Raw genomic sequence first — 26,238 nt, forward strand, 5'->3', positions numbered from 1 at the left:
ACTCAGGAAAATAAGTCTTCCTAACTCCAAGTCCAGCACTCTATCCACTGTGCTGCTTAGTTGCCCCATGTATGATTTAGTTTTTATTTGAGTTTGATATCAGACTGGTTGAGGATAAAGGATTCTGGATTTCTGTCATAGTTTTGACACTTATTGACTGTGTGACCAATGGAAATTACTTAACTACTCTGAAAATCAACTTTCACATTTAGAAAATGATATGATTTTTTTTCTTGTCTACTTCACAGAGCTAAAATGCTTTGGGAATTTAAAAGGTGAGCTTTAAAAACAGTTTACAGGGAAACCATACAGGATATAGTAAAGTTGGAAAGTCTGATGTTTTTTATCTGTGAACTTGTCAAATTATTTAAGTCCTTTGTGCCTTATTCCTCCTTTGAGCAATGACAAGATGACTTCTGAAGGCCTTCTAGCTCTGATCTGTAACATCTATTTAACTTCTCTACTTCTAAGCTGAATTTGAACAAAATGTATTTCCATTCTGTTTTGATAACTTTTAAGCCTACTCGTTGGAAACTTCATAAGTCAAATGACCAATGGAATCATGTCAAGTTAGTTACATGTAGCAACAATTTAACTTTAAAAAAAAGCAAAAGGGTATTTTAAACAGATTAAGCAATGTTTTTGCACAGGAGATACAACTTGCCGTGGTAGAATGTGTCATATGTACAAAAATAGCCTTAACTCTTCCCTCACGGGCAATACTAATATGGCGTCATTGTATGGAGCTTTAATGGACAAGCCACACACTGAAGCATGATTGCCTACAGACAACTTCTTTGTTGTTGGGGCTAAAGAAACCTATGGTCTAAGGTAGGCACACAGGTCTCTTTTTACCATCATGTTGCCCTCAATGGAATCTTTTTTTTAAAGGATTTTAGGAATATTCATCTGCAGATACATAAGGGGAGGTGACAAAGCTAGAGGTGGTAGAAGCTGACTTCTTGGAATTCCTGCTTGAGCAACCATTGAAGTTGGTGTCCCTTGAAGCTGCCTTCTTCTTTCGAGTGGATTTAGAGTTGGGGTCATCATTGGAGTCAAACACCACGGTCATGGACTCCATCCTGGACACAGTGTACAGGCTGCTTTGTCGGGTTGGGTGAAACCTGGTAACCTTGAGCTCTAGCTCATCATAAGTAGACACTTCAATGAATGGACACCAACGGAAAGCCCTCTTGAAACCAGCTCGGAATCTGAAAAAAAGACCAAGAGGGGGAATGACTTATTTTCACTCTGTAATTTCATAAAATTCTGATATTAAGAAAAATCTCCATTTATGACATTCAAACTTTTTTGAAAGCCTGTTAAGGTCTATGCTGATATCTGCCAAAGAGACACCTGAGAATTTATGACAAAGCAAAGGTTTGAGGTCCCCTTCTTTTTTTAAATTTACTTTTTTAAAAGCACCTGAAGCAAATACATACAGATTCATCTATTACAGAAGTAGATATTTTAGAAGAATTCTAACAATCATTCAAGAATTCTTAGTATTATGAAAAAATCCAAATTTTAGTGAATCCCTATTGAACTTATGAATGAATAAAATGCACATGTCTTTCTCAAACCCTTCAATGGTTCCCTATTAGCTAAGGGATTCTTAATTTAGAATCAATGGACTTTTTTTTAAATCCCTTACCTTTCATCTTAAAATCAATACTAAGTATTGGTTTCAAGGCAGAAGAATATTATGGGCTAGGGAGATGGAGTTAAGTGACTTGCCCAGGGTCATAAAGCTAGGAACTATGTGAGGTCACATTTGAACGCAGGACTTCTTCAAGTCTGCCTCTCTATTCACTGAGCCACTTAGCCAATCCCCCAGGAACTTATTTTTGAAAATATTTTTACAATGATTTTTCAACATAATTGGTTTCCTGTGTATAATTGTTATATTGTGTATTTTATTATATGCATTTAAAAACAGTTTTCTGGAAAGGGATATAAAGCTTCACCAGACTGCCAAAGGGTCCATGATATAACATGATGTTAAAAAAAGTTATCAATCCTTGGCTGTAAGAATCAAATAAGAATAATGAGCATTTTAAGTTTGCAAGTGCAAAATTTTTACAAATACATTTTTTTTACAAATATTACATCATTTAATCCTTAAAATAGTCTGGAAGTTAGGTGCTACTATAATTCTCATATTGCAAATGAGGAAACTGAGGGTGAAGAAGGTTAAATGTTTTATCTAATAAATATACCCAATAAGTGTGTAAGACTGGATTTGAACTTACATCTTCCTCATTTCAAGTACAGTATAGCACGAGGCAGCTAGTGGCACAGAAGATAGTGCAGAATAGTACATTGGGCCTGAAGTCAAGAACACATTTGAGTTCAAATTCTGCTTGAATTAGATAGCTGCCCTGTTACCTTGGACATGTCACAACTAAAGTTTATCTAAGATTCCTCAACTGAATAATGGGTATAATAATAGCACCTACCTTCCAAGGTTGTTATGAGGATCAATTCTGATAATGAATGTAAAGTCCTTTGAAAACTTTAAAACACAATAAAAATTCTAGTTACTACCTATATGTTCTGTAACCATTTCTAAGTAATACATTTTAGATTAGAAAATATCAAGCTCATTGAACTATAGTTTTGTAGAATCTATTCTATTCTACATTAAAAAAATATCAATGAATATGCCCAAAGGGCTTTAAAAGAACACATGCTCTTTGATTCAGTTACACCACTACTAGGTTTGTACCCAAAAGAGATGATAAAAAATGTTTGTACAAAATATTCATAGCTGCGCTCTTTGTGGTGGCAAAAAAATTGGAAAATGAGGGAGTGTCCCTCAATTGGGGAATGGCTGAACAAAATGTGGTATCTGATGGTGATGTAATACTATTGTGCTGTAAGAAATGATGAACTGGAGGAATTCTAAGCAGAACCAGGAGAACATTGTACACAGAAAGTGAAACACTGTGGAACTATCCAATGTAATGGACTTTACTACTAGTAGCCATCCAGGACAATCCGGGGGGACTCATGAGAAAGAATGCTATCCACTTCCAGAGAAGGAACTGTGAGAGCAGAAATGCAGAAGAAAAACATGTGACTTATCACTTGTTTGTAGGTATATGATTTGGGTTTTGGTTTTAAAAGATTAATCCATTACAAAAATGAATAAAATGGAAATAGTGTATCAAGTGATAACACTTGTATAACACAGTGGAATTGCTTGTCAGCTCCTGGAGGGAGTAAGGAAGAGGGGAGGGAAAGAAAAGGAATTATGTAAACATGGAAAAATATTTAAAAATAAAAAAAAATAAAGCTAAAAAACGTTAAGGCAATGTATGACCAAAAAAAAAAAATCATGACATTTTCCCTTCTCCAAACCTAACATATATTCTCTTTTTTTTATCACTATCTTTTTTAATAGTGAACAGGACTAGGGCAACTAGGTGGCTCCGAGCCCAAGTGTAGAGATACAAGGTCCTGGGTTCAGATCTGGCTTCAGACACTTCCTAGCTATGTGACCTTGGGCAAGTCACTTAAGCCCTATTGCCTACCCCTTATCACTCTTCTGCCTTGGAATTGATACTGAGTATTGATTCTAAGATGGAAGGTAAGGGTTTAAAGAAGTAGAATCAATGGGTAGGGATCATTGACCTAGCAATCACATCTACTAATTCTTGCTGTACCCTTGGGCATAATGTATCAGGACATGGTAACTCAGCTTCATCTAGCTCCTGTCTTACCATCTTCTTCTATTGGCTCCTGAATTTGCTATTAAGCTGTTTTTGTGGTGTCCTTTCCAGTCCAACTGCTCTCCTTGGCAGAGGAAACAAACACAACAAGAATTGAGCAGCTCTGTCTACTTTCCCTCATGAGTAATCGTCACTGCTCCTCCAGAGCTGTAGTTTTCCCTTTTTTTTCCCTCTAGCTACCCTCCTTTATGTTATCCTTTCAATGTCCTTGCCAGTCTCTGCTCATTCTGAGTTTTAGCACTCCTGACATTATTCTTTCAGAGACCTGTTACCTCTCCCTGATTTTACCCCTGAAATAACTAAAAAAAACACGTTCTAATTTTGTTGGTGAGTTCCATGTGCATTCTTTGGATCTTATGACTAGAATATATCCTCCTTGAAGACAGGAAGTGTTTCCATTAGTTTTCATATCTCCAGCCAGCAGCACAGTGCCTGGTATATAATGGGAATTTAATAAATGCTTGTTGATTGATTAAGAATTTTATTCTTAAGAATTTCCTTGGCAGAGTTTGCCTATAGAACTTTATTCCACGGGATCCTATCAATCTTTTCTCTGAAGTCTTTGAAATTTGCTTTCCAAAAATCTAGTTCTATGATTTCCTCTTCTCTGTAACAGATTTCAAAATGGAGTGGTCAATTCTCCCCAAGGTTTCCATTCCTAGATTGATTTCTTCTTTATCAGTGGGAATCAGATTTTGAAAAAGACTTCCTTATTGATTCCTCCATCTTCTGAAGAATGGAGCTATCTTTAAGACAAGACAAGAAATTATTAGCAACTCTGTTTTGGGCAGTAAGTATGGTCCAGCAGATAAATGGATAATTATCCATCATTACTCCCTGGTATCCACACCAAGCTTATAATCTCTTTACAAAAGCCCTCTTATTATTCCTTTTTCTGCTCACCTGTCAGTATATATAATACAGTAAAAATGTTGGTTTTGTTTTGACTCTGCCAATATCTCCCCTGAACACTCCCAAAAAATTGCCAAAGGAATAAATTCTAACCATAAATTAAGTGTCAAAAGGGAAAATAAGTTCTTTTACCTTAATTTCATTTAGCTTTGGTTCCTAGATTTCCCCACATAAATATATTTTCTTAATATTAGTAATATTAATACTAATAGTAATATATAGTATTACTCTGGCTCCCTCATTTATCAATGCTGTATCTTTTGAACAAGATACCAAATATGTATTCTGGGTACAGACCTCATCTAACCAAATTTCAGTAGTACTCATGATTTACCTCTTTTCCTAAGGATATTTAATTTGGCTTTCTGTTTTGCTTTGCTGTACTTTTTAAACCCAATTTTGGGTAGATATATGGTTATCTGAAGCCATGCATTTTATTACCGACTGTTCTCTTAGATGTTGTCTCTTGTGAACATTGGGTTATTGATTTTAATTCCTACAGCATGACTATTCTCAATGGTGTCTAGCTTGGTAGATATACATAGGCAATTTTCTTTCTTCAACTCTTTTCCAGGTTATAGCCCTTTTGATTAGATTTACAAGACTCCAGGCAAATATAACAAGAGTGGCTCATAGAATTACATATTTAAAATCCCATAACCTCTAGAGTCTATAAAGTTGTATTCTACTAAGGGAATCAACTAATCTTGGAGACTGTCTCTAAGTCTTGAAGTTGCATGGAATAAATCAATATTGGGATAAATATTTGCTGCTTTTGCTAGGGCAAATACTATCATTTTAGTGTAAACATCTTTCATATAAAGTCATGATGTAGAAGGGATACTTAGCTGTGTATGGGGTGGGGGGAGAGAGAAGGAGAGAGAAAGAAAGATACAGAAAGACAGAGACAGAGACAGAGACAGATGGGGTAAGGAGGGAGATGGAAGGGGAAAGAGAAAAAGAGAGAGAGGAGGAGGAGGAAGAAGAAGAAGAAGAAGAAGAAGAAGAAGAAGAAGAAGAAGAAGAAGAAGAAGAAGAAGAAAAGAAGAAAGGGGAAAGGGGAAAGGAGGGGAGGGGAGGAGAGAATAGTGAAAAAGAGTTCTGAATCAGATTCAGAGGAGCTGGGTTTGAGTTATGTTTCTATCACTACTTATGTGACTTGGTCAAGTCACCTTTCCTCTTTCCTCTCTGGGCCTTGGTTTCCTCTACTGTAAAAGAAGTGGGTTGAATTACATAACTTCTGAGTTCCCTTTTAGTTCTAAGTCAAGGCTCTTATGATCCTCTGAATCTTTTCTGCTTACGTGAGGGCAGAAACTATGTCTTGTTGAATTTTTGTCTTCCCAATCCTAGCACAGTGCATTCCTGGCAAATAGTACACTCTCAAACAATATTTGTTGAAGGAAAAAATTCCAAATGCAAACTAAGTGACAAAAAGACATTCTGTTCTTTAGCTTAATTTCTCAAAATGATTAGATCTGAGCTGTGCTGTTTTCTCCCATCTACTCATCTGTGATGAGTATCTCTAATTCCTTCTTCTTCACTAGATTGTGGAAAAGAAATAGCTACCAGTTGCAGACACATGTATATTTTCCCACAATCACAGATTTCTAAGGAAATCAATTAAAAATTAAAAGCTAATTTTTGTATAGCTAGGGTCCAATCTATATCTTGAGAAGGTACAAAGATATAGTTCTTTCCTCTGAAAAGGCTTATAATAGAAAGGAAATGTAGTATCAATTTAATTTCATTAAGATATGAATTGTAAAAATAAACTGTCAATGTCTATATTAGATTAGATTCTATCACATTATAGAAATAAAGGATATGACAACTAATAATTGTATAGTGCTTTAAGTTTACAAAGTACTTTGCGTTTATTATCTTTTTTGATTCTTATAATTATTCTATGAGGTATAATTAGGATTCTTCTAATATGTTTAATTAAAATTAGTTATATTAAAATTAAATTAAAGAATATCCAAAAAATATTTTTCAATTAGGATTCTTATTGCACCAGTGAAGAAACTGAGCCTGAGAGAAATTAAATGAATACCTGAGAGCCACAAAAACTGATAGTCCTAAAAGCTAATGCCTGGCTATTTTCATGACTTTTGGAAAACCCTCCAATTAGATTACAAGCTCCTTAAGGAAAGCCAATGTGTTGTTTCTCATCTTTGAATTCTTAGTTTCTAATACTGTTTCTTGCAAATAATTACATTTCAATTTGAAAATGCACTGTCTATTGTATATCAAATGAGAATACATAATATGGGAAATGCATGGATATTGCAAACAAGGTAAAATATTTCATGGTCATAGTGGATGGTAGGCTGAAGATAACAGAGCAATAAAATCATATTGTTGGGATGTAGGAATTACAAGGTAAAATGTTCCCTATATGTAGAATTAGCAAAGTCCTTTTAATTTTTCCAAAGTTAATCCAAAGGTCCTTATTAAAACTTGAGAGAGAAATTTTGAGAATTTGGAGAAAAATGACGAGAATAATTTTAAAAATGAACCTCCTCCTTTTTTTTATCTTGGGAAGATGTTTAAATGCGATAGGATGGGAGGGAGAAATACTTTTAGATTTATAGAAAATGGCAAGCATTTCTGCTCAGATCCCAAATGAAGGAAGTATGGTTAAATGGTAATATAAAGGGGAAGGGAAAAAAGGGGATGAATATTTATAAAGGGCCTGCTATGTTCCAGGCACTGTACTGAGCATTTTACAAATTTTACCTTATTTAATTCTCACAATGTCTTTGGAAGGTAGGTGCTGGAGAAATTAAGGCAAACAGAGGTAAAATGTCTTGCCCAGGAGTAGACAGCTCACTTCAGAACTAGCTAGCTGCCCCAAGCAATGGAATGAATTGCCAATTTTAATGTAGTTTCTTTCCTTCTAGAGCAATGGTCTTTGAAATGGTTTCCAAAGGGATCCTTGGGTCTTATTCTAAGGAAATCATGGCAAAACCCTAATGTTGAACTAGTAACCAAAAGGTAGGAAGATGGGTTGTGTTCTAATCTCCCTCTGACAGTTAATTTCAAGACTTATTTCCAACATAATCACACTTAGCTTCATTCCCTAATTCTCTTCCACTTTGTTTCTCCTTCCAGAGAGCCCAATCTCGCTCTTTCCACTTCTGCACCAGTTGTTCTTAGGGAAATTATAAACGTGATCTGGGGAGCTACAGCAACAGCTAAATAGGTACTACTAGGAAAAGCATCTTGTTCCAGTACCCTAATTCATTCCAGTTCCATAAACCACCTCATGGCCAAGGCAGGGGTCCTTCTGAGGGCAATCTCTGAACTTTGGCAAGAACAGTTGAGTAAGAACTCTGCCTCCCCCTTTTTTCTTTTGAGTGGGGCATAATTTCACAGGATGAACAGGCATGGAAGACTATTACAATAGCCTCCAATTTGCTTGTCCTGCTTCACACACACACACATATACATACACAAACACATATGTATTACTATTTCTACTACTGCTGCCAATGTCCTTGTAATGGCATACAGTGGAGAGAGTTCTGGGTCAAGATTCAGAGGAGCTGAATTGGAATTCTGTTTCTGTCTATCTATGTGACTTTGGCCAAGTCACTTACCCTCTTGGTTCCTTTTCTTGTAAAATAAGAGGGAAGAATTAGATGATCTAATCCATCCAATCTAATCCAAGCCATTCATACAGCCCCAAGGTGATTTTTTCGAAAGCATAGGGCTTCCCATGATGATTCCCTCCTTAGCAATCTCCAATAGTTCCCTATTGGATCTGGCATAAATATTATTTCTTCTTTATCGCATCAATGTAATATATCTATTTTTATAAGTTTCATAAAATTCATAATTATTAGCAAGTAGCATGTGCATAAAATTTAAAAGTAAATACAAATATATTAGGGTGCATATTAATTTTTTCCTGAAAGGGGGGTGATTAAAAAAATTGGGAGTCTGTTAGTCTAGAGATTTGTCTACAGTATCTCAGATAAAGGGGGATAACTTAAGCGACCCCTTGCTTCAAAGGTTCAGATTCCAAGATTCAATAAGCAGGTCCACTCAAAGTATGTTTCTTTGTTACTTTAAAAACATAAGAAAAATATACTTTTTTTCTCTTTTGAAGATATACTGCTTTTGTATTAGTGTTGGTTAGCTTCTGAAAAAAAATAAAATTTCATACAAAGCAATAAAACAAGCTTTAGTATTTGTAAGGAAAAATCTTTAAAAATTTATTAATATTTTCTTCTAAGCTTATCTTAAAATATGCAAACAACTTATTATAAAGAATATGGTTTTTTGAATAAAAAAAGAGATGGTTAGAAGTGAGATTCAAATGCAGAAGTATATATATATGAGAGGCCATTCTGTGAGTGAGGCCCCTTCTGCTCTAAGAAGTGAGTACTTTTATTGTTTGAAGCTTCTTGTATTTGATAGAAAGCCAAACTCTGAAGCTAGGAGAGTTTGTGCTCAGAGTCTCTCTTCTGATATCTACTGGTTGTGTGAGTCTGGGCCCATACTGACCCTCTGAACCTTTTAGGCAACTGGTGTCAAACTCAAATGGAAAGGGTGAGCACTAGACTGTATATAATCATTCATGTGAGACCACACATAGACTTATAAAACCACATACTAATATTATCTATGCTTTATTGTATTTTTATTTTATTAAATATTTCTCAATTATATTTTAATCTGGGTTTGGTCTTCCATATTTGATATTTCTATGTTAAAAAAAGGAAAGCATCATTAAGCATCTAAAGTGGTCTTCCATTTTGGTTTTGTATTAGAACTATTAAATTCCAAGACAGTAATTGAACTTATCAGTAGATTTTCTGTGGTAAGGTTATTTTAGAAGTGAAAATGGTATAATTAAACATAAAGATTCTTTAATTGTGAAATTTATTGGGCTGGTGACATTTTGATAAGAAATCCATGGATAAGAAATATTCCTAGAATTGTCAAAGAAGGAAAAATTGTAGATAATGGTGCCAATGGAAATAATTTCTTTCTAATTTATTTTGAGACACATTCAAATGTGGCTGTTATTTTATTCTAACATTTTAATTTAAAAAAAATACATTTCCCCAATATAAATGGAGTTATGAGAGCTACTGCCATGAAAACAAATGAGCAAAGCTAAAAAAGAATCCACTATTACTCCTCTACTTAGTACTGGATATCATTTTGTGCTTAAAACTATTCATTCATCTCTTAAAAATTGCCAGGGTCTGATGGATTCACAAGTGAATTCTATCAAACATTCAAAGAGCAACTAATCCCAATACTATACAAATTATTTGATATAATAAGCAAAGGAGGAGTCCTACCAAATTCTTTTAATGACACAAATATGGTACTGATTCCAAAGCCAGGGAGATCAAAAACAGAGAAAGAAAACTAAAGACCAATTTCCCTAATGAACATAGATGCAAAAATCTTAAATAGAATACTAGCAAAGAGACCCCAGCAAGTGATCAAGAGGATCATCCACCATGATCAGGTGGGATTTATACCAGGAATGCAAGGATGGTTCAACATTAGGAAAACCATCCACATAATTGACCATATCAACAATCTAACAAACAAAAATTACATGATTATCTCAATAGATGCTGAAAAAGCCTTCGACAAAATACAGCATCCATTCCTATTGAAAACACTGAAAAGTATAGGAATAGAAGGACCTTTCCTAAAAATAATAAACAGTATATACCTAAAACCATCAACAAACATCATATGCAATGGGGATAAATTAGAAGCCTTCCCAATAAGACCAGGAGTGAAACAAAGATGCCTATTATTGCCTCTATTATTCAACTTAGTACTAGAAACACTAGCAGTAGCAATTAGAGAAGAAAAAGAAATTGAAGGTATCAAAATAGGCAAGGAGGAGACTAAGCTATCACTCTTTGCAGATGATATGATGGTCTACTTAAAAAATCCTAGAGAATCAACTAAGAAGCTTGTAGAAATAATCAACAACTTTAGCAAAGTTGCAGGATACAAAATAAATGCACATCATCAGCATTTCTATACATTTCCAACACATTAGAGCAGCAAGAGGTAGAAAGAGAAACACCATTTAAAATCACCCTAGACAATATAAAATACTTAGGAATCTATCTACCAAAACTAAGACAGGAATTATAGGAAAACAACTACAAAACACTTTCCAAACAAATAAAACTAGATCTAAACAATTGGAAAAATATTGATTGCTCATGGGTAGGATGAGCTAACATAATAAAAATGACCATTCTACCCAAATTAATTTACCTATTTAGTGCTATACCTATCAAACTACCAAAAAACTTTTTTACTGAATTAGAAAAGAAACTATAACAAAGTTCATCTGGAATAACAAAAGATCAAGAATATCAAGGGAAATAATGAAAAAAAATGTGAAGGAAGGGAGCCTAGCAGTACCAGATATTAAACTATACTATAAAACAGCAGTCATCAAAACGATATGGTACTGGCTAAGAGAAAGAAGGGAGGATCAGTGGAATAGACTTGGGGTAAAGTGGTGTCAGCAAGACAGTGTATGATAAACCCAAAGAGCCCAACTTTTGGGACAAAAATCCACTATTTGACAAAAACTTCTGGGAAATTTGGAAAACAATATGGGAGAGATTAGGTGTAGATCAACATCTCACACCCTACACCAAGATAAATTCAGAATGGGTGAATGACTTGAATATAAAGAAGGAAACTATAAATAAATTAAGTGAACACAGTATACATGTCAGATCACTGGGAAAGGAAAGATTTTAAAACCAAGCAAGAGTTAGAGAAAATTACAAAATGTAAAATAAATGATTTTGATTAGATTAAATTAAAAAGCTTTTGTACAAACAAAAACAATGCAGCCAAAATCAGAAGGGAAACAACAAATTGGGAAAAAATCTTTATAACGAAAAACTCTGACAGGGGTCTAATTACTCAAATATGCAAGGAGTTAAATCAATTGTATAAAAATTCAAGCCATTCCCCAATTGATAAATGGGCAAGGGATACGAATAGGCAATTTTCAGATAAAGAAATCAATAAGCACATGAGAAAGTGTTCTAAATCTCTAATAATTAGAGTAATGCAAATCAAAACAACTCTGAGGTATCACTTCACACTTAGCAGATTGGCTAAAATGAGAGAAGGGGAGAGTAATGAATTTTGGAGGGGATGTGGCATAAATGGGACATTAATGAATTGCTGGTGGAGTTGTGAAGTGTTCCAACCATTCTGGATAGCAATTTGGAACTATGCTCAAAGGGCTGTAAAAGAATGTCTGTCCTTTGATCCATTCTGGGTTTTTACCCCAAAGAGATCATAGATAAACAGACTTGTACAAAAATATTTATAGCTGCGCTTTTTGTGGTGGCAAAAAATTGGAAAAGGAGGGTATGCCCTTCAATTGGGGAATGGCTCAACTAATTGTGGTATATACTGGTGATGGAATACTATTGTGCTCAAAGGAATAATAAACTGGAAGAATTCCATGTGAAGTGGAAAGACCTCCAGGAATTGACGCAGAGTGAAAGGAGCAGAGCCAGAAGAACATTGTACACAGAGACCAATACACTGTGATAAAATAGAATGTAATGGACTTCTGTACTTGCAGCAATGCAATGACCCAGGACAATTCTGAGGGACTTATGGAAAAGAACGCTACCCACAATCAGAGGAAGAACTGCAGGAGTGGAAACACAGAAGAAAAGCAACTGCTTGAACACATGGGTTGAGGCAGACGTGATTGGGGATGTAGACTCAAAACTACCACACCAATGCAACTACCAACAATTTGGAAATAGGTCTTGATTAATGACACATGTTAAAACCAGTGGAAATGCGCATCAGCTATGGGGGGGGGGGTTATGCCGGGGGGTGGGGTGAAGGGAAAAGTAAGAGCATGATCATGTAACCATGTTAACTTTTCTAAAAATTAAAAATTAGTAAATGTTAAATTAAAAAAAAAATGAACCACATTCCTTAGGCTGATAAAATTTCTCAAGGAGACCAAATTATAGACTTCTGAAGGAATTTGATCTCTGTGTAAGCTGAGTGATTCAGAACTTCTGAAGGGAGAAAGTCACTTTGTGTCTAACATACTCACACTCATATATATAACATAAATGTATATTACATATAATATAAATGTATATGTAATATAAATATATAATATAAATGTATAGATTTACAATCACAGATACATTTATATATAGTCTGTATGAGCATGCTGTCTCTCTCTTCTAGACTACAAACACCATGAGGGCAGAGACTATTTTCATTTTTCTTTTTGTAACCCCAATGCTTAGCATAAGGTAGGCAGGTTCCAGAGAAAGAACTATGGAATTGTCTTTCACATCAGTGTATCTTTAGTTTTATTCTGGGGTTTGCTTACGTATAGGTTTGCTCTTACAACAATGACCAATATGGAAGTGTGTTTTGCATGACAATAAAAAAGAAAGGAAAAAAAAGGTAGTCAGGTGCTTAATAAATGTTAGTTTGACTGATTAAAATGAGATTCTTTAAAACAATGTATCTCTACCATGTGCCAAAATGATAAGAAATTTTAAAAGCATCTATAAATCCTTTTACATGATGATTGAAGAATACCTCAGTGTATTTGTACATAAATTGTATAAAGAAGTTATAGTCATGCATTTTTTCATTTCATCCTTACCTCTTATTGAGACAGCAGTAGATAATTGGATTGTACATGGTAGAACTCATGGCCAGCCAAAAGCTAGCCAGGTAGACTTGCTGAATGTATTTCCATCGATTCAAGTGCTGGTATATTCCAGTAATGATGAAGTATATATGATAGGGCAGCCAGCAGATGGCAAATGTTACCACAACAATAATCATCATTTTTACCACCTACACAAGGAAAGAGAAGGTATTTTTTAAAATGTACATCAAAATTACCCTTATTTAAATCTACTCATCTCCTTCAGGATATTTCTAAGAAATTCACGAAATCATCAGACAAGAATGTATCATTTTCACAGACTTACTCTTTTCAAGCTGTCATAGTGCTCTTATAATAAATACTGAATTGTTGAGTTGAAATGAATATCAGATTTTAAGAACCAACAATAGGCATATCAATGGCATATGTGGTATTTTTTCCTAAAAATGAGTTGAAGCTTCTCTAGACTTCAATCCATGCCTCAGCTATAGTCTAACCCCCAAAGATCCCTCTGCCATGCTGGCTGCCTTCATTCATTGATGAGTTCCTCCCAAAGCTTCTATATTGGGAAAGGGTCGTAGGCTGGCTAGCTTTCATTCCTTTCCCAGCTATACTTTTGATTTACTGGGATCTGTCTTATTTTAGAGTTGTAGAAACTGAGGTTCAAGAAGGTCAAACAGTTTACACAAGGGCATGCAGGTAATAAGTGGCTTTATGTATGATGACAGGGAGGTAACTTGCCTCACATAGGAAGTGTCCAAGGCAGAATTTGAATCCATATCATATGATTTCAGAATAATAAGATATGTAATAATGAGCAAAATGAATTCGAAAATTACTTGAAATCAGTCTAGTCAATGGAGGTCTTGACACATAAATGGTTTGGGAGTGAGAGGGATTGGTGAAAAACACAAATTATTCAAATAGTGAATTTGTCCCTTGACTTTAGGTTGGAGATGCAGATGGAAGCTGACAGATTAGAGTCATGGGAAGTATGATTCCAGAAACAGTCAACTAGAGCACTAAAAGAAAATCAAGTTGAAGGCAGAAACTCCCTAAGGGTTTGATCTCTTTACTAAGCAGGTGAAGATTTGACCATTGGAGTTGAAAATTCAGGTCAATAGCAAAAAGAATGTCAACTGTAGCCAAAAGCATTAAGGGTCTGTGATTTTGTGTCTCATTGTACACTGTCTGTGTTTCAGAGGTGGGGAGGTTTCACTTACATTTTCTATACATCTATATTTTTACTTCATGCTCTCAAATGTTTGTGTTTTATCTTTTCACCATATTAATAGTTCACATTCCCTTATGATTTTTATTTCTATAAGAGCAACTAGGAGGCACAGTAGAAAGACTGCAGGACTCATCTTTTCGAATTAAAATCTGACTTCAGACTCCTAGCAACTGAGTTGACATTATGCAGGTCATTTAACCCTGTTTGCCTTGGTTTCCTTATCTGTAAAATGAATTGGAAAAGGAAATAGCAAACACTTTAGGATCATTGCCCAGGAAACCCCAAGTAGGACCACTAAGAGTTGAATAAGACTGAAAAACTACCAAGCTTATAAATCAATTTTTTTAAACCCTTAACTTCTGTGTATTGGCTCTTAGGTGGAAGAGTGGGCAATGGGGGTCAAGTGACTTGCCCAGGGTCACACAGCTGGGAAGTGTCTGAGGCTGGATTTGAACCTAGGACCTCCTGTCTCTAGGCCTGACTCTCAATCCACTGAGCTACCCAGCTGCCCCCATAAATAAATTTTATAACTGCTCTGGCTGACCTTTTAATCCATCATTTCTGTGTTATACACTCAATATTTCCCAGCCAAGGTTCTGGGTGGTTCACTTTTATAAGACAGAAGGAGAAGAGGCCCTAGGATGGCCTTTTAAAGTACAAAAGCTTCTATTGGTCATTTAACTCTTTTCACAACCTTCTTTTCTATCCTCACTACCTGCCACTCTCTTATAAACAACAGATATTTTATCCAAAGTGGTCTACATGTTATTCCATTTCCTCTCTCTGTGTCTTTAGACAGGTTGTGGTGAGGATACATTCCTTTCTCACCATTTTCCCTAGCTTCTATGAAGATTCAATTCAAATGTTACTGCTACTGTGTAGTAGACCCTGATAGTCTTAGTTTCTAGTGCCTCCCCATAGCTTTTTATTTCTAACATATTTTTATTTGATTATTTTTATTCATACCTCCTCTCTTTCTCTGTACACCCCCTCAACAAAGTACAAAGATTGTTTCATTTTTATATCTATATTTTCAGTATTAACCATAGTGCTTGATGCATAGTAGCCATCCCTTAATACATATTTATTGACTAATGAAACAATACTCTTTGTAAACAGAAATTGAGGCACATACTAAAATCATTGCAAAAAAAGAGGATTGGGGTAAGGAATATGTAAATGAAAATAATACTAAAAGGCAATTGAACTCAAATTAAATGTAATGATCAATCCTGTTCATATTATTCCTCCCCAAAATAATGCAGCCTCTTTGAGAGCAGGGACCATTTCTACACCTTAACTTTCTCATCTGAAGACAGGGATAATAGTATTGGTGTTTCCTATCTCCCAGTGTTGTTATGAAGTTCAGATAAGATAAGACAGGTCAAGTGCTGGGTAGACCATAAGAGTACTTATGGACATGATTATTTGGTATTCAGCATGTACATGAAGTCCACTATGCCCTAATACTCTAGTATTTTCTAGGCAAGTACTCCTGACAAAATTTAAATTGACATCATGTAAGGGAGGCCAACTCTTCACCAGACATCTTCAGCCCAATGTCATTCCAATATCCCTATTTCTCTGTCCCTTCTGTTATAGATCAGCTTTCAAACAACACTGTTATAGAAGGAGCAGAGTCTCCCATGCAGCCCTGTGTCCATTGCAACCATAACTGTCTCTGGAAAGTCTTCTCAACCCACATTCTGTCTTTATCAAAACGCTTGATCCTCTGTCATAGAGATTGGAACCAAGCATTGCCAGAAGACTTCAGACACCTTGGAGAACACTCAGATATAATCACCATCCATTTTGATGGTTCTGGTCTCCCATTTTGATTTCTTCCAATCCCAGGCACAGAGCTCATTCATTGCTTTGGCAGTAGAGTCGAGGCAGAGAGGGAATGTCAAAAGAAATATCAGGTCAATAAAAGGGATGGACTTATTTCAGAACTTTACATACACTCCAACACACACACACACACACACACACAGGCAAGAATAACTTACAGGTCATATCCTGGTTAGAATAAGCTGGAGGCACTTTTGCTGGAGAAGTAGGAAAAACCTTTGACTCTGCCTCCTAGACAGGTCAGGTTAGAATGCTTACAGCTGTTCCCACCTATCACTTTGAATTAACGTGGGTGAATTCTTGAAGTTTAGGTCAAATAAATTGGGCCAGAGAGATTAAGTCAAATGTAATAGCTAAGTCAGAAAAGATAAGGGGTGCATTCTTCCTTTAGAGATCCTTGACCTGCAATGGATTAGAGGACTCCTGGAAATTACAGATATCTCTTGCACATTATGGGGGTTAGGGGTTTGGCATCCCCACGATTTCAAAAATTAGTGTAAATTTTTTGGTCTCTTCACATCAGAGAAGACTAGACTAGACAAACCGAGGGTTTTCCAATAGATATGATATCAGACAGCAGTACAGACTTTGGAGCCAGCTTTGTTGCTCTGTACTACCTGGGGGACTTCTGGCAAGTTAGTTTCCTAGGGCCTCAGTTGCCTTATCAGTAAAACAAGGAAGCTGCACTAGTGATGCCCAAGGTCCTCTTCAGCTCCAGTTCTATAATCCTATGACCTCGAGGACCCATGGATATACAAAGAACCATATATGCCATGAACCATAAAGAACCATATGCCATGCCTAAACAGTACCATAATAAGCATGATGCCAGAACTTGGGCCATCTTTCTCATCTCCCTTCCTCAAGAACTTGGGTCCATGGATAAGCTTTTCATGTCTTCCCCACCTCTTTTTTTTTTTTTTTTGACCAGGAACCATCCTTCACAGTACTTCCTAAAGCTTCCATATCATGTTGCCACATGTGTACAACACTTTCTAGCCCTACTTTTTATATTGTCTCCCTCCGTTAGAATATAAGATCTTTGAGGGCAGGGACTATTTTGCTTGCTTTTATTTGTACCTTCACCTCTTAGTATAGTGCTTGGCACATGCAAAGTATTTAATAATTGCTTTATCATTGATTGATTCATTCATTCATGGTATACAATGTCCAAACCTTCTAAGAGCTCTCTACCTTCTTATTTAACTGCTCTCTTAGAAAGTTATTCTGTAAAGATGGGGTTCTTAACCTTGGGATCTCCTTAAGGGTCTGTTGATAAAGATTCTTCGAATGTAAGTGGGAAAAATATCATTATTTCCACTAATGAAGATTACTACTTCTTTCAATTGGGATCTGCTTTTTAATTCTAAGAAAGAGTCCATAAGCTTCCCTAGACTTCCAAAGGGACCATGACACACAAAAAGGTTAAGAACTCCCAATCTAGGGAGGGACACACTAATTCACTGCTAAGCTGCACATTTTATAATTTCTGAGGGTCAACAATTAAACAGAGCTCATGACTGTCAGGTTTCCCCATCCCTCATTAGAAACATAAGCTTTGAGTGGTACCAGCATACCTTAGGACATGGCTTAGAACACAAGAATCCATTTAGAAATGTCAATCAATTCTGGTTTAAGTAAAATTCTGTGCAAGTGATTATCAGAGGTGTACTGATGAAAAGACTTGCAAAAAAATAAAAAAATAAATAAAAAATATTTCAGACTTTTCCCAGTCTCTTCAGTGCCTAAAGTCTAACCTGGACAGCCCTTACCCTTTAAAGATAACTACTTTTCTTGCTTTTCATGGGATGATACAAATCAGCAACAATGTCTTTGGGCTAGAGAAGTTTTGAATGGAGAAGGAATGGACAAAGGTATAGGGGGAGAAGAAGAAAAGAATGTTATTGCTGTGCTACGGAAGCCCAAGAGAATTTAAAAAAAAGGACATCTTGGTCCGTGGTGTCTAATGCTGATGAGGAGAATGAAAATTGAAGGGAGCACATTTTGAAATCAGGACGTTATCAGTAACATGGGAGAGAATAGTTCAAGCAGAGTGGTAAGTACAGAGGACAAATTTTAAAGAAATGAAGAGTGAATATTACCTGGTGACAAAAGAACAATGGAGGAAGAGAAAAATGGGGAGATGGAGATACGGAGATAGGAAAGGTGGAGGAAGAGACAAATTGATGGAAATAGACAGGGATACCAAGAGACAGAGAGGGGGCAAATGAAGGAACAAAATTCCAGAGAATGGAATCAGAACAGTTAAGTAGGGGTTAGTTTTGTTAAAACTGAAAGTTGACTCTTCTAGAGAGAGAGAGAGAGATGAACACTTAACCTGTATTATCCTATGTGAACTTTGTAATAACACTGGGGATAAAAAACATTAATATTATCATTCACATTTTACAGATGGAAAACCTGAGCTTCAGGAACAGTCCCTGCTCTCAAAGAGGCTGCACTCCATTAGGATGATGGGATGCAAAACATGGACAGGATTGAGCATTGCATTTAGCCTCAGTTCAATACATCCCCCTTACCTCCATCTTCTTTAAAAAAAACAACAAACAAACCTTACTTTCTGTCTTGGAATTAATACTAAGAATAGGTTCTAAGGCAGAAGAGCAGTAAGGGCTAGGCAGTTGGGGTTAAGTGACTTGCTCAGGGTCACATAGCTATCCCAATTCTGTTTTTTTCAATGATTTTGGTATGTGTCTCAATTTTCTGATGTAAAAAGAATATTCTTTTAGCATCTGACAAGTATTTATTAATAGGTACTTACAAAGTATGGGGCATTACATTTGATGCTGAGGATATAGATCTAAAAATGAAATAATCTCTGCATTTTGTGAGGGGAGACATGGATAAAAGGAGGCTGCATTCTGTTGGGGAGAAGGAGGTACATAACATGGATTAGCCTTTTTTACTTAGTTTTTATTCAGTTACCTTTTTGTGTCATTTTTATTTTCATTTTTGTAGTCATAATTTACATGTTTTGGGGGTTCTGCTTTCTTTGATTCTCAATAATTCATACCATTTCCCCCATGTTTTTCTGAATTCCTCAAATTTGTCATTTTTGCCATCCCCTTGTTCTTTACTTAATTCCAAAGCTTTTTCACAAGCTCGAATTTAGGTTACTCTATCTGGCAACCATAATCTAGGTCTTCCCAAAAGAAATTATATTGATTCCAAAGAAAACTGTACCTGGTAGGTTCTGGAACCTTTTGGCAACCACAAGAAGGAGGAGAGTTTGGTGAGCAGAATGTCTAGATAGTTAATTAAGAAGCATTTATTAAGTGGTTACTGTACCAGACACTGTGCCAACCATTGCATATCTAATTCCAAATGGTCCCTGTTCTCAAGAAGTTCTTATTCCAATGAGAGGAAACAACACTGTGGAAGAACCACTATAATTATTTGCCTTCATTCACCAAATTACTGGAATTTGAATATTTTAAAGGACCCTAACAACCTTCTAATCCACCCATAGTTTTTTAAAACTCTTCCCTTCTGTCTTAGAATCAATACTAAATATCATTTCCAAGACAAAAGAGTGGTAAAGGCTAGGCAATTGGAGTTAAGTGACATGCTCAGGATCACACAGGTAGGAAATGTCTGAAGCCAGATTTGAACCCATGAATTCCTATCTCTAGGTCTGGCACTCTATCTAGTGAGTGACCTAGCTGCTCCTCCCCTCCCAACCTATACTTAAATGACTTACTGCTTGTCCTGAAGGTTAGAAGAAGGGGTTGTATACAAGGAGAAAGGAAGATGAGAAAGTTGCAATCAACTGACAAGATCCACTTGATCCTTTAAGGATCTGACAAGATGCTTCTGCCCCCTTCCCTAGAAGTTCCCCTCTGTGGTCTGGCATCATGAGAGTCCATGAAATCTCTCAGAAATAATCCAACCCTTTGATGCTATTCTATAAGATTATGTTTTGTTGTAATGCAGAGAAGAAATGCAATTTTCTCTTAAGACTGATTAATATAAGATGACCTGTGGGGCAGCTAAGTGGATAGAGTACCAGACCAGGAGATGAGAGATCCTGGGTTCAAATCTGGCCTCAGATGCTTCCCAGCAGTGTGACCCTGGGCAAGTCACTTAACCCCCATTGTTTTACCCTTATCATTTTGCCTTGGAACAGATACTTAATATTGATTTTAAAACAGACAGAAAAGGCTTCAAAAAATGAGATGACCTGAAATTTTTACCCAGTAGTTTAGCAATATTTTTGCCATTGGCTTTTTTTTTGTTTTTTGTTTTTAACTTTTAAACATTTATTAATATTCATTTTTAACATGGTTACATGATTCATGCTCCCACTTTCCCCTTCACCCCCCACAATCCCCCCACCCATGGCCAATGCACATTTCCACTGGTTTTGTCATGTGTCCTTGATCAAGACCTATTTCCAAATTGTTGGTGGTTGCATTGGTGTGGTAGTTTCGAGTCCACACCCTCAATCATGTCCACCCAAACCCATGCATTCAAGCAGCTGTTTTTCTTAAATGTTTCCTCTCCTGCAGTCCTTCCTCTGAATGTGGGTAGTGTTCTTTACCATAAATCCCTCAGAATTGTCCTGTGTCATTGCATTGCTGCTGGTACAGAAGTCCATTACATTCAATTTTACCATAGTATATCAGTCTCTGTGTACAATGTTCTTCTGGCTCTGCTCCTTTCACTCTGCATCAATTCCTGGAGGTCTTTCCAGTTCATCTGGAACTTCTCCAGGTTGTTATTCCTTTTAGCACAATAGTATTCCATCACAAGCATACACCATAATTTCTTCAGCCATTCCCCAATTGAAGGGCATACCCTCCTTTTCCAGTTTTTTGCCATCAGAAAAAGCTCAGCTATAAATATTTTCATACAAGTCTGTTTATCTATGATCTCTTTGGGGTACAAACCCAACAATGGTATAGCTGGATCAAAGGGCAGGCAGTCTTTTATAGCCCTTTGAGCATAGTTCCAAATTGCCAGCCAGAATGGTTGGATCAGTTCACAACTCCACCAGCAATGCATTAATGTCCCAATTTTGCCACATCCCCTCCAACATTCATTACTCTCCCCTTCTTTCATGTTAGCCAATCTGCTAGGTATGAGGTGATACCTCAGAGTTGTTTTGATTTGCATTTCTCTAATTATTAGAGATTTAGAGCACTTTCTCATGTGCTTATTGATACTTTTGATTTCTTTACCTGAAAATTGCCTATTCATGTCTCTTGCCCATTTATCAATTGGGGAATGGCTTGATTTTTTATACAATTGATTTAGCTCCTTGTATATTTGAGTAATTAGACCCCTGTCAGAGTTTTTTGTTATAAAGATTTTTTTCCCAATTTGTTGTTACCCTTCTGATTTTGACTACATTGTTTTTGTTTGTACAAAAGCTTTTTAGCTTAATATAATCAAAACCATTTAATTTACATTTTGTAATTTTCTCTAATTCTTGCTTGGTTTTAAAATCTTTGCTTTCCCAGAGATCTGACAAGTATACTATTTTGTGTTCACTTAACTTATTTATAGTTTCCCTCTTTATATTCAGGTCATTCCCCCATTTTGAATTTATCTTGGTGTAGGGTGTGAGATGTTGATCCAGACCTAATCTCTCCCATATTGCTTTCCAAATTTCCCAGCAGTTTTTGTCAAATAGTGGATTCATTTCCCAAAAGTTGGGCTCTTTGGGTTTATCATACACTGTCTTGCTGACATCATTAACCCCAAGTCTGATCCTCCCTTCTTTCTCTTAGCCAGTACCATATTGTTTTGATGACTGCTGCTTTATAGTATAGTTTAATATCTGGTACTGCTAGGCTCCCTTCCTTCACATTTTTTTTCATTATTTCCCTTGATATTCTTGATCTTTTGTTATTCCAGATGAACTTTGTTATAGTTTTTCCTAATTCAGTAAAGAAGTTTTTTGGTAATTTGATAGGTATGGCACTAAATAGGTAAATTAATTTGGGTAGAATGTTCATTTTTATTATGTTAGCTCGTCCTACCCATGAACAATTAATGGTTTTCAAATTGTTTAGATCTAGTTTTATTTTTTTGGAAAGTGTTTTGTAGTTGTTTTCCTATAATTCCTGTCTTAGTTTTGGTAGATAGATTCCTAAGTATTTTGTATTGTCTAGGGTAATTTTAAATGATGTTTCTCTTTCTACCTCTTGCTGCTCTAAGTTGTTGGAAATGTATAGAAATGCTGATGATTTATGTGCATTTATTTTGTATCCTGCAACTTTGCTAAAGTTGATGATTATTTCTACCAGCTTCTTAGTTGATTCTCTAGGGTTTTTTAAGGAGACCATCATATCATCTGCAAAGAGTGATAGCTTATTCTCCTCCTTGCCTATTTTGATACCTTCAATTTCTTTTTCTTCTCTAATTGCTATTGCTAGTGTTTCTAGTACTATGTTGAATAATAGAGGTGATAATGGGCATCCTTGTTTCACTCCTGATCTTATTGGGAAGGCTTCTAATTTATCCCCATTGCATATAATGCTTGTTTTATGGTTTTAGGTATATACTGTTTATTATTTTTAGGAAGGGTCCTTCTATTCCTATGCTTTTCAATATTTTCAATAGAAATGGATGCTGTATTTTGTCAAAGGCTTTTTCAGCATCTATTGAGATAATCATGTGATTTTTGTTTGTTAGACTGTTGATATGGTCAATTATGTAGATGGTTTTCCTAATGTTGAACCATCCTTGCATTCCTGGTATAAATCCCACCTGATCATGGTGGATGATCTTCTTAATTACTTGCTGGAATCTCTTTGCTAGTATTCTATTTAAGATTTTTGCATCTATGTTCATTAGGGAGATTGGTCTATAGTTTTCTTTCTCTGTTTTTGGTCTACCTGGCTTTGGAATCAGTACCATATTTGTGTCATAAAAGGAATTTGGTAGGATTCCTTCTTTGCTTATCATATCAAATAATTTGTATAGTATTGGGATTAGTTGCTCTTTGAATGTCTGATAGAATTCACTTGTGAATCCATCAGGCCCTGGTGATTTTTTCTTAGGGAGTTCTTTGATGGCTTGTTCAATTTCTGTTTCTGATATGGGATTATTTAGGTATTCTACTTCTTCTGCTGTTAATCTAGGCAATTTATATTTTTGTAGATATTCATCCATATCTCCTAAATTGTTATATTTGTTGCCATATAATTGGGCAAAATAGTTTTTAATGATTGCCTTAATTTCCCCTTCATTGGAGGTGAGGTCTCCCTTTTCATCTTTGATACTGTCAATTTGGTTTTCTTCTTTCCTTTTTCTTATTAGATTGACCAGTACTTTGTCTATTTTACCTGTTTTTTCAAAATACCAGCTTCTAGTCTTATTTATTAATTCAATAGTTCTTTTACTTTCGATTTTATTAATTTCTCCCTTAATTTTTAGTATTTCTAATTTAGTTTTCATCTGAGGGTTTTTAATTTGTTCACTTTCTAATTTTTTGAGTTGCATACCCAATTCATTAATCTCTGCCCTCCTTAATTTGTTAATATATGCATTCAAGGATATAAATTTCCCCCTGAGTACTGCCTTGGCTGCATTCCACAGAGTTTGGGAGGATGTCTCATCATTGTCATTCTCTTCACTGAAATTGTTGATTGTTTCTATGATTTCTTCTTTGACAAATTGGTTTTGGAGAATCATATTATTTAATTTCAAATTGGTTTTTGATCTGCCTGTCCATGTGCCCTTACTAATTATTATTTTTATTGCATTATGATCTGAGAAGGTTACATTTATTATTTCTGCTCTTTTGCATTTGTTTGCAATGATTCTATGTCCTATTACATGGTCAATCTTTGTGAATGTACCATGTGTAGCTGAAAAGAAGGTGTATTCCTTTTTGTCCCTATTTGTTTTTCTCCACATATCAATTAAATCTAATTTTTCTAGGACTTCATTCACCTCTCTTTCCTCTTTCTTATTTATTTTTTGGTTTGATTTATCTAGATCTGAAAGAGGAATATTTAGATCTCCCACTATTATGGTTTTACTATCTATTTCCTTCTTGAGCTCTGCCAGTTTCTCCTTTATGAATTTGGATGCTATACCACTTGGTGCATATATATTGAGCAGTGTTATTTCCTCATTGTTTATACTGCCTTTAATCAGGATGTAATGACCTTCCCTTTCTTTTTTAATCATATCTATTTTTACTTTGGCTTTGTCAGAAATCATAATAGCCACTCCTGCCTTCTTTTTTTCATTTGACACACAAAAGATTTTGTTCAAGCCCTTAACCTTAAACTTGTGTGTGTCTACCCGCCTCATATGTGTTTTTTGTAGACAACATATGGTAGGATTTTGGTTTCTGATCCACTCTGCTATTTGCTTCCATTTTATGTGAGAGTTCATCCCATTCACATTTAGAGTTACAATTATCAGTTGTGCATTCACTGACATTTTTGTATCCTCCTCTAGACCCACCCCTTCTCTTACACTATTTTCTTTTAAACCAGTGGTTTGCTTTGAGCTGGTATCCCTTATCCCCTCACTTGATTGACTTCCCTTTCTGTCCCCTCCCTTTTTATTTTTAAAGGCCTATTGAATTCTCTCCTCCTTCTTCTCCCCTCCCTTTTTTGATCTCCCCACTGCCCTGTTCCCTTTGCTTTGTCCCTTCTGACTTTCTCAGTAGGGTTAGATAGAGTTTTTTTTTTATCCGAATGGATAATTATGCTACTCTTCCCTCTCCAGGTTGATTATACTGAGAGTAAGGTTTGATTATTCGCTCTTAATGCTCTCTTCCTCTCCTTCTTATGATAGTATTTATCCCCTCCCCTTCCCATGCCCTCTTTGTGTATAATAGGATATCCTATTTTTCTTATTTACTCATATTTTTCTTGGTGTCCCCTACTATTCCCCCCTCTTTCCCACCCTCTATGTCATCTTAGACCATTTAGTATCCTTTCCTCTCCCTGTGAATTATTCTTCTGGTTGCTATAATAGTGAATATTATACCAGTGAATAGAGTTCACTACAGAGAATTATACATAGCATGTCTCCACCTATTAATACAGATAATTAGATCTTATTTAAGCCCTTAAAGAGTCAAATTTAAAGAATTATAAGTTTTCTTTCTTTTCCCTCTGTTTCTTATTTACCTTTTCATGTTTCTCTTGGTTTTTGTGGTTGGGTATCAAACTTTCCATTTAGTCCTGGTCTCTTTTGTGCAAAAACTTGGAATTCTTCAATTTTGTTGAATGCCCATACTTTCCCCTGGAATTATATAGTCAGTTTTGATGGGTAGTTGATCCATGGCTGAAGACTCATCTCTCTTGCCTTTCTGAATATTGTGTTCCAAGCCTTGCAGTCTTTTAGCGTGGAGGCTGCCAGATCCTATGTGATCCTGATTGGTGCTCCTTGATATTTGAATTGTCTCTTTCTGGCTTCCTGTAAGATTTTTTCTTTTACTTGAAAACTCTTAAATTTTGCTATTATATTCCTTGGTGTTGACTTTTCTTTGTCCAGAGTAGAGGGTGATCTATGGATCCTTTCAATGTCTATATTGTCCTCTTGTTGTAGAACTTCAAGGCAATTTTGCTGAATAATTTCTTTAAGTATGGAGTCCAAGTTTCTATTCATTTCTGCCTTTTCTGGAAGACCAATAATTCTCAAATTGTCTCTTCTAGACCAGTTTTCTTGGTCTGTCACTCTCTCATTGAGATATTTCATGTTTCCTTCTATTTTATCAGTCTTTTGACTTTGTTTTATTTGTTCTTGTTGTCTTGAGAGATCATTGGATTCTAATTGTTCAATTCTAGCCTTTAGGGACTGGTTTTCCTTTTCAATCTGGTCATTTCTGGTGTTCA

General features: G+C 35.7%; 1 protein-coding gene across 1 annotated transcript in view; it reads right to left on the reverse strand.

Moving 5' to 3' along the window:
• Window positions 1-895: 895 nt before the first annotated feature.
• The window catches only part of TACR3 (tachykinin receptor 3), a 127,362-nt gene continuing 102,019 nt past the window's right edge, over window positions 896-26,238 (reverse strand). The window contains exons 4-5 of the mRNA XM_044681304.1: window positions 13,318-13,514; window positions 896-1,211 (exon numbers count right to left, since the gene is read on the reverse strand). Of these exons, the coding sequence (XP_044537239.1) occupies window positions 896-1,211; window positions 13,318-13,514 (513 nt within the window). The remainder of the gene's footprint in view (window positions 1,212-13,317; window positions 13,515-26,238) is intronic.

Source organism: Gracilinanus agilis, chromosome 6, assembly GCF_016433145.1.
Source record: "Gracilinanus agilis isolate LMUSP501 chromosome 6, AgileGrace, whole genome shotgun sequence".
NCBI classification, from domain to species: domain Eukaryota; kingdom Metazoa; phylum Chordata; class Mammalia; order Didelphimorphia; family Didelphidae; genus Gracilinanus; species Gracilinanus agilis.